The sequence below is a fragment of the Silurus aristotelis genome, assembly GCF_946808225.1.
Source record: "Silurus aristotelis genome assembly, chromosome: 23".
NCBI lineage: Eukaryota > Metazoa > Chordata > Actinopteri > Siluriformes > Siluridae > Silurus > Silurus aristotelis.
In genome coordinates this window covers 17,725,091-17,738,816 of record NC_139596.1, presented here as the reverse complement: position 1 = coordinate 17,738,816, position 13,726 = coordinate 17,725,091, and the positions used below count along the sequence as shown (strand labels likewise).

At 38.7% G+C, this 13,726-nt stretch overlaps 2 protein-coding genes across 8 annotated transcripts in view; one reads left to right on the top strand and one right to left on the bottom strand.

Moving 5' to 3' along the window:
* The first annotated feature begins 2,083 nt into the window (after positions 1–2,083).
* Positions 2,084–5,971, top strand: pebp1 (phosphatidylethanolamine binding protein 1). The gene is made up of 4 exons (XM_083527489.1): positions 2,084–2,346; positions 3,505–3,614; positions 3,947–4,047; positions 4,727–5,971. The coding sequence occupies exons 1-4, from the start codon at positions 2,212–2,214 to the stop codon at positions 4,942–4,944; spliced, it is 564 nt and encodes a 187-aa protein (XP_083383615.1). The 5' UTR covers positions 2,084–2,211; the 3' UTR covers positions 4,945–5,971.
* A 401-nt stretch (positions 5,972–6,372) lies between these two features.
* The window catches only part of taok3a (TAO kinase 3a), a 66,295-nt gene continuing 58,941 nt past the window's right edge, over positions 6,373–13,726 (bottom strand). For all 7 annotated transcript variants that reach the window (XM_083527331.1, XM_083527334.1, XM_083527333.1 and 4 more), the window contains 6 exons: positions 13,595–13,723; positions 12,267–12,470; positions 11,700–11,939; positions 10,403–10,615; positions 7,661–7,843; positions 6,373–6,634 (listed from right to left, as the gene is read on the bottom strand). In XM_083527331.1, the coding sequence (XP_083383457.1) occupies positions 6,473–6,634; positions 7,661–7,843; positions 10,403–10,615; positions 11,700–11,939; positions 12,267–12,470; positions 13,595–13,723 (1,131 nt within the window). In that variant the 3' untranslated portion in view covers positions 6,373–6,472. The remainder of the gene's footprint in view (positions 6,635–7,660; positions 7,844–10,402; positions 10,616–11,699; positions 11,940–12,266; positions 12,471–13,594; positions 13,724–13,726) is intronic.

Genomic DNA, 13,726 nt, shown 5'->3' with positions numbered 1-13,726 from the left:
CTATATATATATATATATATATATATATATATATATATACACACACACACAGTGAGGAAAATAAGTATTTGAACACGCTGCTATTTTGCAAGTTCTCCCACTTAGAAATCATGGAGGGGTCTGAAATTGTCATCGTAGGTGCATGTCCACTGTGAGAGACATCATCTAAAAAAATAAATCCAGAAATCACAATGTATGATTTTTAAACTATTTATTTGTATGATACAGCTGCAAATAAGTATTTGAACACCTGAGAAAGTCAATGTTAATATTTGGTACAGGAGCCTTTGTTTGCAATTACAGAGGTCAAACGTTTCCTGTAGTTTTTCACCAGGTTTGCACACAGGAGGGATTTTGGCCCACTCCTCCACACAGATCTTCTCTAGATCAGTCAGGTTTCTGGCCTGTCGCTGAGAAACACGGAGTTTGAGCTCCCTCCAAAGATTCTCTATTGGGTTTAGGTCTGGAGACTGGCTAGGCCATGCCAGAACCTTGATATGCTTCTTACAGAGCCACTCCTTGGTTATCCTGGCTGTGTGCTTCGGGTCATTGTCATGTTGGAAGACCCAGCCTCGACCCATCTTCAATGCTCTAACTGAGGGAAGGAGGTTGTTCCCCAAAATCTCGCAATACATGGCCCCGGTCATCCTCTCCTTAATACAGTGCAGTCGCCCTGTCTTATGTGCAGAAAAACACCCCCAAAGCATGATGCTACCACCCCCATGCTTCACAGTAGGGATGGTGTTCTTGGGATGGTACTAATCATTCTTCTTCCTGCAAACACGTTTAGTGGAATTATGACCCAAAAGTTCTATTTTGGTCTCATCTGACCACATGACTTTCTCCCATGACTTCTCTGGATCATCCAAATGGTCATTGGCAAACTTAAGATGTGCCTGGACATGTGCTGGTTTAAGCAGGGGAACGTTCCGTGCCATGCATGATTTCAAACCATGACGTCTTAGTGTATTACCAACAGTAACCTTGGAAACGGTGGTCCCAGCTCTTTTCGGGTCATTGACCAGCTCATCCCATGTAGTTCTGGGCTGATTTCTTACCTTCCTTAGGATCATTGAGACCCCATGAGGTGAGATCTTGCATGGAGCCCCAGTCCGAGGGAGATTGACAGTCATGTTTAGCTTCTTCCATTTTCTAATGATTGCTCCAACAGTGGACCTTTTTTCACCAAGCTGCTTGGCAATTTCCCCGTAGCCCTTTCCAGCCTTGTGGAGGTGTACAATTTTGTCTCTAGTGTCTTTGGACAGCTCTTTGGTCTTGGCCATGTTAGTAGTTGGATTCTTACTGATTGTATGGGGTGGACAGGTGTCTTTATGCAGCTAAAGACCTCAAACAGGTGCATCTAATTTAGGATAATAAATGTAGTGGAGGTGGACATTTTAAAGGCAGACTAACAGGTCTTTGAGGGTCAGAATTCTAGCTGATAAACAGGTGTTCAAATACTTATTATGCTTAGTTTGAAAATCATATACTGTGATTTCTGGATTTTTTTTTTTATTTATGTCTCTCACAGTGGACATGCACGTACGATGAAAATTTCAGACCCCTCCATGATTTCTAAGTGGGAGAACTTGCAAAATAGCAGGGTGTTCAAATACTTATTTTCCTTACTATATATATATATATATATATATATATACACAGCAGTCTCTGGCAAATAATTTTAACACACTACAATGTAATATCATTCATTATTTACTAAATCATTTACAAATAATTCACACAACCATTTTTGTTTTTAATACAATAAAACAATATATTTTCTCTCATTTTATTTAATCGTATACAAAGCATATTCAGCAACGTTTCGACCTTTAGACTTTGCCTTGGAATTGCAGCCAATCAGAGAACAGAACGCGAGACGAGCTCTACCAATCGTCTAGTTAGAAGGCGGGACTTCCGTAATACGGGTGTGAAATAAATGTGTGAAATAAGAGCTGGTATCTGGCGCCCTCTTGTGGAAACAAATGGCAGTTGACTAAAACAACAGTAGGCGGGACTACTAAATCAAGCTGGCAAATCATAATTAAGGTGCCCAAAGGTGATTGGTTGAGCCGAGTGTCAATCAAGCAAGAGTCTGAGAATAACCACAGAGAAACCGAGTCAGATGTTGTTCTTCGCTCCTGAGCTGGAGAAGGTGTGAGTGCTTGAGTACGAGTTTGTCTGCAGGATTTCTAATATTAAATAAATAAAATGCCGGTGGATATAGAGCAGTGGACGGGTCCTCTGTCCCTGACTGAGGTGGAGGAAAAGCCGAGGAAAACCCTGACGGTTAGATACGGCTCTCTGGAGATCGACGAGCTGGGGAAAGTGCTCACACCCACTCAGGTCAGCATGCAGACCCCTCCGAGACAATGCGGAAAGCGAAGCCGCTGCTCAGGATTAACGCGCATTAACATGTTGATTGCAAATTATAAATGTAATTAATTAATTAATAAATAATAAACACATGCTTTTTTTTTGGCGTTGTATTTGTGCTCGTTACGTAGGGAGCACCGACGTGATGACGTCAGACGCAAGATTTAAAAATTGCAAATCCACAATAAACTGTTTTGTGCGTAAAAAAAAAAAAAGAGAAATGATACGATTTATTTTATTACACTTTAAACTAATATTAATATCATTTACTTCTTTTTTAAATATAAAACATATTTTAGGTGTAACGGGTTTGAAAACCCGGATGAAAGAGTTGTGGTGAAAAAATATCGAGCTGCAGCTGTCGATTATTTTAGTAATCGAGGATTCTGCCGATTATTTCAACGATTAGTCGAACAATCGGGTGTTTTTTTTTTTTTTTTTGCGTTTCTTTATTAAAGCAAAATACTAAATATGCAAGAGAAAAAGACGTGCCTCTTAAAACAAACAATTAATTTGTTTTTTAGACAAATTTACATTTTATTGTTGAAATTGTACACGAGAAGCTCTGTGAGATTGAAACCCACTTAAACAAACAAACAAACAAACAAACGAAAAGTTTGCCTAATTCCGGTTTTTTCTCTCTCACAATTCCGAGTTTATTTCTTGTAAATCTGACTTTTTCTCTCTCACAATTCCGAGTTTATTTCTTGTAAATCTGACTTTTTCTCTCTCGCAATTCTGACTTCTCTCCAGGGATCCTCGGAAGTTTGAGGGGGAAAAAAGTCGGAATTAGGCAAAAATGTTTTATGTGGTGAAAACGGTCTTCCATATGAATCTTCTCCTCGCTGTTTTCTCCCCGCCCCTTTATTTCTTTGTTAGTCAGCGTTTTCTGTGGCCAGCGCGCGCCAAAGTTTAGCGGTGGTGCATCAGTAATAATGGTCCGTGTGGAAACACAATGCGTCTAAATGAGAATAACTGGTTTCGTTTGAGTATTGCGTGTGACTTCACGACAATACAAACATTCGCCACAGAAGATCAGATGGTGGGAAACCGATGACAGTAAGATGGGTAGGTGATAGGACAAACAGTAACGTGTGTGTGTGTGTGTGTGTGTGTGTGTGTTTTTAGGTGCAGAACCAGCCCACAGCGGTCGAGTGGGAAGGCTGCGACCACAGCAAGCTGTACACTTTAGCCTTGACTGATCCGGACGCTCCGAGCAGGAAAGACCCCAAATTCAGGTACACATTCAGACATGGAGAACCGACACAGTACCAGAATGGCTACTTCCTGTTTTAGCTCAGGATTGGTCGTTAGTGGACGCCAGGGACTCGTATTGTCTCCATGACGATGTCATACTGAACCAGTAATCCGGTATAAAATATGTACGTATACACAAACGTATTGAGTTCAAATGCTGGTGATTTTTTTCAGAAACATGTATCGTGACAATTTATCACGATATGGATGTTATCTGGTCGTATCGCAGCAGCCCTACATTCAATAACTTTGTTTGTATTTTTTCTACTTAATAACCTGTTTAACTGATCCCTCATTTTTTCTCCCACTTTAGAGAATGGCATCACTTCCTGGTGGTCAATATAAAAGGGAATGATGTCTCCAGCGGGTGCGTGATGTCTGACTACGTCGGCTCTGGTCCTCCGAAAGGAACCGGTAAGAACTTTGTGCACCAGATTTAATGATTAAAACATTGGGGTGAATTAGAGTAGGATTCTCAGAGCTCCAAGTTCAAAGTCTGAGCTCGATTGTTAATTTTTGATTAATACGTGATCGTGATTGGTTAATAAATGAAGGGGGAAGTACCTGAGAAACAGATGTCGAAACACAGACTAGCTCTTCTTTAGTATGTGAAATAAATGCCCAAATGGGTCAGGAAACAAAAACAAAAAAATCAGAAAGCATTAAAAGACATGAAGACAGAAAAACGAAATGGTGATAATTGAATAAAACATTACAACAACTAACAATTATCACTATACAAAGTTGTATTAAAACTCCTCCTTACCGATGTCTCTGTACTTGTGAACGAGCGGTTACTATAGAAACGTATTAAAACGAACGCATTCATATAATTGTGCGATTTGAATGAAAGTTACCACCACTATAGGAAATTACTCGCGACCCTCTGACCAATCAGAATCGAGCATTTGAAGGCACTGATGAAAAACTAATTTTACTCACCAACATTGTTAAAAACTACATTATAATATAAAAAGTAGCACTGCGATTATCATAATAAACTCGTGTACGGTGAAAATGTTTTTGCCCAAAAACAAACAAACAAAATCCTGTGTACTGTAATTTCTTTTTTTCTCTCTACATCTCTCTTTAGGTCTCCATCGTTACGTGTGGTTGGTATATGAACAGCCAGGAACGTTGAACTGCACCGAATCCGTCCTGTCCAACCGTTGCGGCGACAACCGTGGAAAATTCAAAATCCAAAACTTCCGTAAGAAATACGGCCTCGGCGCTCCAGTGGCCGGAAACTGTTACCAGGCCGAGTGGGACGATTATGTCCCCAAACTTTACCAGCAGCTTGCAGGGAAATAAAGGAGTGTTTTATGACACGTTCAGGACATGTAAAGGTGGATGAGATACGATACGGATTGTAATGTTGAGCTTTGACGATAAATACATACAGCAAGGCAGTAAAGCACTTAAATATAATAAATAAAATAAAAAGCATTTCACTTCAGCAGTATTCAATAAAACAATAAAAATAAATGCATGTTAATGGTGTAGTGAGCCGACATCCAATCAGATCCTTGTTACTAGGCAGAATTCATTCGATCGTGTGTTTGGTCAAAACGTTTTTGAAGAACAGGATGGAAATTGCAGTGAAGGCAAATCAGTAAAATGTTAAAGCTCCAATTACTTTCCACTTGTTGCACTAAATAGGGGCTTTTTTTGTTTATTCCAGTTTCCTCTTTAATTTCGGGTGTTGATACGATGCTCTTGTTCAATGTTTCCTGATTTGAATAAAAAAAAAAAAAAAAATGCTTTCAGACGTGTTGAGCGTTTTTTTTTATTTACAAATATAATTAAAAGCATTTGGGACAGAAATCATGCGTCTCTCGGACCTGAAAACAAATTTAAAGTGCATGCAAACAGTAAAGCAACTTTTCTATTCACAGGATTCTTGATTCTCATTAAAAACAAACAAAACGTCTCTAAAAAGCAAAAAACTAAACGAAATTAAATGTCAGAGGTCATCCTCGGTTATAGGCCAAAAAATGGTCACTGGTATTTAAAAAAAAATCTAGAGGATTTAAAAACTACATAAAATGGACACACAAAATGGACGTCCAGTTTTCGCTTTAGAGCCCTTTGTGCCAGCAGGGTGTGTGTGTGTGTGTGTGTGTGTGTGTGAGAAATTCACATTGCTGACCTCGTGCTGAGGTTGGATCATTGAGGACGCAGGAACAGAACAGGTTCCTCACTGAGAAACCAGGACGGAGTTGAAATTACAAATCGGAGGCAGCTGTTAAGTTTCTGTACATCGAGTTCGTATGTAAATTTTATCAAATTTGTTCAAAAGGTGTAAATCATTTCAGTCTGATGACTAAACCCCCCCCCCCCCCAAAAAAAAAAAAAAAAAAAAAAAAAAAAACAATGGCCAGACTCAGCAGCGGTACGCTTAAAATCTAAAAATCTTGTGGAAAATATCACTAAAAACGTGTGGACATTAACAGTAGCAAACCCCCCTCCCCCCCTCCCACCCCCACCCCCACGTGTCACACGTGCGTATTGCTGTCCTTCCTCTACATCTCTAGTTAATCAATCACATCAAGTGTTATCATTGCACGAGAAAGATCACGGACATCAACACTGCAACGGTTTCGATATTTTTATAGATAATACTTATATATATTTATTTGTTTTTATAGATATATATAATATTAAACACCGATGACTGAGGGACGTAATCCAGCATGTCGTAATGTCGTGACGTAAAGAGGGTTTTGTCAGTAGTAAAAACTGCACGTGTCTTTAAAAGAGTGGAGGACTTTTTTTTTTCTTTGTTTTTGTTTTTTGTTTGTTTTTGCTTCTTTCCAAAAGGCAGAGAGGGTCTCGTGTCTCATCTGTAGTCGTCTTTAGGGTACTCTAAAGCCCCCAGGTTGCTGAAGCCCATGCGCAGGCTCTCCATGTCGAAAGCGTCCACTTCACGCTCCTGTCTCTCCAGCAGGTATTTGATTCGGTCTGTGCGCTCCTTCTGAAGAGAAGCCAGCTCCTCTTCGATCTGAGGACACACACACACACAATCATGTTAACGATGCTTAGGACCAACATTGTAATTACAGGAAAAACATCAGTGATTGCGCAACGCCTTCCAACCAATCAGAACGAAGAATTCAACAGAGCTGATGTCAAACTTCAAAACATTATTCTGCTTCATTGCTAGTAAATGAATTTTTCTGTTCAAATATTAAAACAGTATATACTGAATATATATATACATACATACATACATACATACACACACACACAGCGCCATATGTCAGGGACAACATCTTGTTTACATTTTTGCTAGTGTTCACTTTGTCTCTTTACAACAGGTTTACTGGTGGAGCTATTTTGTGTTTTGGGTGTTGTCCTGTGTTGTCCCGTGTTGTCCCGTGTTGTCCCGTGTTGTCCCGTGTTGTCTTGCACCAGGTTGCACACATGCATTTTATGTGCACTTTACTAGTCCTCAGCCCTGTGTCTTCTGTTTTCTGTGATTGTTGTTGTATATAGTATCAGGGTTCAGGAGGAACGTTGTTTTATTTCACTGTGTACTGCGTCAGATGTATATGGTTGAAATGACAATAAAAGCTTCTTGAATTGACTGATTCTTTCTAAGAGTTTTTGATTATGTTTGTTTTTACTCCCATCATGCCATTTGTATGGCACTTCCTGTTATGTCATCTGCATGAAGAGACGGAACGATGTGATCATTGAAAGATCGAAAGTATTTCCTTTCAAAATTATAATCCATCCAATCAGGAGACGAAAATATATTTCCCTCTCTTAGCTCACAAGCAGGCAAAAGTGATATGTGAAAGTATGTTTAGTTTATTTACGAGTTTTAATTCGTATGCGTGTTTTCCATGTGATTGAACGTGTAACTGATGTTTGCTATACTCGTCCTGTTTATTTAGTTCTACAGTGTTGATGAATGCATTAAACATCTGTAAAAAAAACCGAACCTTCGCCTTCGTGTTGTGACTAAGAGTGGCACGTTCCCTTCATTCTGCTCTCAGCTCGTTCATAAAATCGATGCCTCTACCTTTTGTTCGAGATGAGCTCTGCGCAGCGACACCTTCTGCTCGAGTTTGTGCTGCTCGCGCTCGTGCTGCGCCTCCGTCTGCATTTTGATTTTGCTCTGGTAGGCGTTCAGGAGCTCCATCTCCTGCTGCAGCTGCTGCCTCAGAGCCTGACACTCGGCCTCCTGAGCCTCGTCCAGACGCAACTACACACACAAGGTAAGAAAAAAATTTAATCAGCCATATGGACTATCGAACTTCTTCACCCGTTTTAGTTTTCCTGACGAAACAGGCGAATAGATCCGATCTCACTCTCGTCTCGTCATCCACAAACCCTGCTTTTAGATTCGAGTTTCAACTTTTATTTGTCGTATGTACTGATGTCAGGGACAGTTTGTACAAACTTTTTACGTGGGGCTCCAGGAAAACTGCAGCAATTATTAAATATTGAACAGAATATAAAAATAAATAAATAAAAAAAACTAATGAGACAAAGTTATAATTTTTTACAAGTATATATATATATATATATATATATATATATATATATATATATATATATATATATATATATATATATGCATAAATAAATAAATATGATTATTTACATATATGACACATTAGCATGAGGTATTCTTGAAAGAAAAAAACGTTTTATGTTTACAAACAAGGATGTCATCGCAGTTTGTCCTGAATTTTGAATTCAGGATCTTTTAGTTCAACTTGTAATATAAGGTGACTTTTAGAAAACCATTGTTTCAGATATAGATTTTTGTAGGATCTTTTTAGGAATCATTTAGTAGGATTTCACCCCAAACCCAGACAGACAGACAGACAGACAGACAGACAGACAGACACACACACACACACACACACACACACACACACACACACACAACTGAATACTACACACTGAGTCACCTAACTCTATAACCATTGCATGCTGTATGTTGCACACACTGTAGATTAAAATGAAGAACTATCAGGTTAATGCAAGTAAATTATGGGGTGCCACAAGGTTCAGTTCTAGGACCCCTGCTTTTCACAATATACGTGCTTCCCTTGGGAAATATTATTAAAAGGCATGTAATAATTGATGATATATATATATATATATATATATATATATATATATATATATATATATATATATATATTACACACTCTCCATATAATTTTGTATATACACATAACCTTTTCATAAACACTATACAAAATTTCCTACATTGTATATAATCACCTCACTGTTTATTTATATTCATATTGTCTATTTGATATTGTTCATTTATCTGTCATTATTTATATGCATCACATATCAGTGCCTTACCAAATTGTACATATGTAAATATTTTACACTGCTTCCAATTTCGTTGCCTTTTTACCGTAACTAGTGCAATGATGATAAAGTTGAATCTTATCTCATCTCTACCTAATGATCTACAGTAGCTGTTCTTTAGATCTTCAGTCTGTCCTTCTCATCTGTACACTCTGCTCAAACAGATCCCCTTCCAAAGCGTCCATCATTTAACATCTTTCACAATGCCATCACTCATAGATCTCCAACACGCTTACTCAAGTCTTTCCTGTAACTATTTAGTGCATAGCATTTCTGACATCACTCTTTCTTAGCTGGATTTCTCAGAAAGGGTGATGTCAAGAATGAATTTGGTGCATGAGAAAATAGGTTTTTTTTTGGTGCATGCGAATTTATTTTTCTTAAGAAGGTTTTAGGTTTTTTTGTTTTTTTAAAGAAGGTTTTATTATTTTTTACTTTTTTGTTTTTAAGAAGGTTTCAGTTAGTTTTGGTTTTTTTTAAAGGTGGTTTTAGTTTTTTGTGGGTTTTTTTTTAAAGAAGGTTTTATTAATTTTTACTGTTTTTGTTTTTAAGAAGGTTTTAGTTTTTTTGTTTTTTTTTTAAAAGAAGGTTTTAGTTTATGTTTTTAAAAAGGTTTAAAATTTTTTTTTTTTTTGGAGCTACTGAACACCACTGTAACTTCTTTAGCATTAACATAAATTAGTTTTTTCTTTTCTTTCATTTCCACTAGTACACAACCATTTTAATGCCCCGCCCCTTTGCACAATGGACAGCTAAGACGGTGTTGTTTTTTACATGCTTTAAATACTCTAATTTCCTTCAGATTCATCACAGAAGCAATTAGGAAAAAAAGTATAACAAAGTGAAAAAAGAAACTACACAATTCGAATAATCAAACTACATTATATGGACAAAAGTTTGTGGACACCTGACCATAAGATTCGCTTGTGCTTTTTGAACAACCCATTCCACATTCAGTTCCTATTTACAGTTAACCTGAGTGAAGATCCACTCTTCTGGTGAGTTTGACCCTCTGGTGTGCTTGGAGATTTGTGGAGATTTATTTAGATACAGGGGTGTTAGTAAAGTCAGGTACTGATGTAGGTGAGATGTGGAGGTTCCTGGGGTGCAGTCAGCGTTCACATTAATCTCAAAGGTGTTTAATAGGTTTGGAGGTCTATAGCAGGAGATCTTACTCCAACCCATGTGAAGTAGATCTTCAGGGCGCTTGCTTTGTACAGAAAGGCATTGTCATGCTGGAATATGTTTGGGGTCTCCTAGTGAAGTCAAGTAAAGGGAACATTTTATGCTACAGCATCCAAAGACATCAGATACAACTGGGAGCCTCCAACTTCGGGTAAGAAACACACGTCTGGAAAAGTCAGGTGTCCCAATACTTTGTCCATATAGTGTGTTTGTGCCTGTCAGTACTATTCTATTATGTTCTCACCGCTTGTGATGCCATCATCTCGTTGATGCTCTGCTCATATTGCTCAGCCAGGATGGCTAGTTTGCGCGTCTGCTCGTCCTTCAGGGCCTTGAGCACGATCTTGTGCTCGTTTTTCGGCGTCACCTCGAGCTGGTGGTGCCGCAGAGCTTTGTACTGCTTCGTCTGCACTTTGCACGTGTCCTGAAACTGCTTCTTTATCTGCAACTCCATTACCTAGGACAGAAAGAACAATGAGAATATAATTAGGGAGCTAATCATGAAAACAGCATCCCCTGGTCCAAGCACTGTGACTGCAAGTTCTCTAGGAAACCCAAACCACAATATCAGACAAGACAAATGCAACATCAAAAATACCTGATGCCCACTTTTATTCCCTGATTCCTAAAACCGAATTTAATATCATTCAGGTGCAGAAAGTAAATAAAGCAAAATCACTCCATATTCACAACAGCCCAATTAATGAGTCTTAAATATATATATTGACTATATGGGCAGAAGTATTGGGACACCTGACTACCACCCATATGTGGTTCTTTTTGAAACTCCGATAACAAAGTTGGAAGCACACAATTGTATCTGATGTCTTCGGAAGCAGGCGCTTAAGATTTTCCCTTCACTTGACTTCTCTAGGAGACCCAAACATGTCACAGCATGACAATGCTCTTGTGCACAAAGCCAGATGCATGAAGATCTGCTTTATATGGGTTGGAGTGAAAGACCTCCTGCTTTAGATCTCTGACCTCAACCATATTGAACACCTTTGGGATGAACTGGAATGCTGACTGCACCCCCAGGCCTCCTCACCTCACCTACACCTGACTTCACTAACACCCTTATGTCTGAATAGTGGGGGTTATTAATACAATACGGGGACTGATATGATATGAATCATATGGACGGGTGTCCACAAACTTTTGTCCTTATAATGTACCTGCAATTAAGGCCAGGAACTAATATACAAATAATTAAAAAGATTTATTGACTTATAATAATTATAAATACTTGGAACATTGCAAAGAGAAAGAAAAGGACCCTGAGTTTTGTGAGTCCGTCTTTCATAATTCCTAATGCAAATGTAAAATGTAAAAAAAAAAAGTCCTAACGTGTAAAAAATAAATAAATAAATAAAAGAAATATGATTATTCCAGGGTTTTCCGTGGGATGAACAATCACAGAATCTTCTAATAATAACCAACACGCCACATTTTACATAAAAGCAGACTGACGTTAGAGACATGACTCATAATCCAGTCATTCCAGCTCCCTAAATATATCTGAAGAGAGTTTGTGGAGGCACCTTGAGGTTTTTGGGCTGCTGCCGGAGCTCGAGGACGTGTTTGCGGTGCAGCTCTCTCTCTCTGCGGTTATTGTACTCGATCTGGTTCTCCAGCTCGGTTTGGTGCTGCAGGCGGATTAGATCCATGCGCAGCTTCTGCAGCGTTTTCAGCTGCCGGTGCTCCAGCTCCTGAGTCGACTCGTCGTGTCTGATCAGCATAGCGTGCTCCATCTCCTTCTGTGTCTTCTTTTTATTCAGCTCCTGAGAGAAAAACAATAACGGTTCTACAGGCTGCGTTTCTATTTTCTTAATAAACTTTTTTTTTGGATGATTGAACTTCTAGTACTCTCAAGTTGATTTTTAGTCCTGTAAGCTTCATATCGGACCACCTGCCAAGCCATCAAACACAAAGAGACCAAAAGATGTAAACTATCCAGTTCTTCACTTTACATGCAACATAAAAACATAAAAAAAATTTCTGAACATCACAAAAGATCTGGGACTGGTAAAATCCCAGAGCTTGTGATCGAAACTATTAATTGATCAGCTTTAGTCTGTGAAGACCACCTATGCTCTTCCTCCTCCTACCTCTCGGAGCTGCTCCTGTTCGAATTCATGTCTCTTGGTCATGACTTTGCGTTTGAAGGCCCTGCAGTTGCGATCGTAGTAAAGGCGCTGCTGGGCAAGAAGCTGGGCTTCCTCCTCCGCTTGTGAATGCTGCATGTTCTCCTTATGCTTTGACAAACGCTCCTGCTTCTCCTTCTTTGGAGTGCTGTGGTCCTCGTTCATCTCCTGAAAAGACGGTGAAAGAAAACAAATATTTGATTATGCACAATATTTAAATCTCTGGGCCACAGCAAGAGTGAAATGTCTTTCTTTCTGTTTTGGTGTACAAACTTTCCTTTCACGGACCAACATCCACACCAACCAGAAACAGCTGTTGTGTTGTTGCTGGGAGGTGTCATGTTGCATATTTGACATGGTCTGTCAGAAGACAAGACACAAGGGCTTTCTACCCAGAGTTACTGTCATAAGTGATGTGTACCTGCAAGAAGCAGATGTGGATTTTCTTGGCAAGGAGAGGTGTCCCACAAGGCTCAGTGCTTGGTCCTCTTTTATTTTCCCTTTATATACCTTACATTATACCACCTACACTTATGACACTCCACTTAGGTTGGCTTTTCTACCGGGAAGCACAGATTCTAATGTGGTAACTAATAAGGGTCGATTTAATTTCCCTTTCTGTACTTTTCTATATAAATCATACTGTATGCAGCGGTGAACGAAATACACAAATCATGTACTTGATTTAATGGAGAGATAAAGTAGGTAAAATATGAAGTAAAAGTAAATGTGCTCTCTTTAAACATTCACTTTAATAAAAGTTTTTGCCTAAACCTATTAATAGAATGTTAATCTGTTAATAAATGTTAATAGAATGATAATGACTCAAACACTGATATTTATTTAAAATGATCGAGTCCAAAGCCTCCTTTTCAACTACTTAGTGTAAAATAGTGTAAATGAGGTCACGTGTGTTGTGGTGAGTTCGAGCCTGGAGTTTCTTCATCATTTACTCCTCTCTCAATGTTCTGCTCGATGTTGAACTGTATATGTTGGTGACAGATTGGTGACAGTTACATTTTCCTCATAAATAAAAGGAAACTAGGTTTTGTGATTTCACAAAACCTAGTTGAGTAAAAAGAACAATATTTTACTTCAGTAAAGTGCAGATACGCAAAAATGCTACTTAAATACAGTAATGAATTACATTTACTTCCTTACTGTCCACCGCTGCTCCTATGCCGATGACCCTCAACTCATCCTCTCCTTCTCTTTTTTTTAACATCATTGTCAAGGTTGTAATTATTACTACTAAAGCCTGCTGAGAATAAATGTAAAAAAATGAACAGCACCTCTTTAATCTTCTCCTTGCACAGTTTGTACTGTTTCTTCTGGGTGTCCAGGAAGGTGGTGAGCTCTTTCTTTTGCTGAGCCAGAATCTGCTGCTGGAACTTCTTCTCATCTGCTGCAGTCGTCTTCATCTG

Bases quoted from the DNA above. Each gene is read 5' to 3' on its own strand.
- pebp1 (XM_083527489.1), top strand. From the start codon at position 2,212: ATGCCGGTGGATATAGAGCAGTGGACGGGTCCTCTGTCCCTGACTGAG. The intron at 3,615-3,946 runs GTACACATTCAG...CTCCCACTTTAG, and splicing joins AGGAAAGACCCCAAATTCAG to AGAATGGCATCACTTCCTGG. The intron at 4,048-4,726 runs GTAAGAACTTTG...ATCTCTCTTTAG, and splicing joins TGGTCCTCCGAAAGGAACCG to GTCTCCATCGTTACGTGTGG.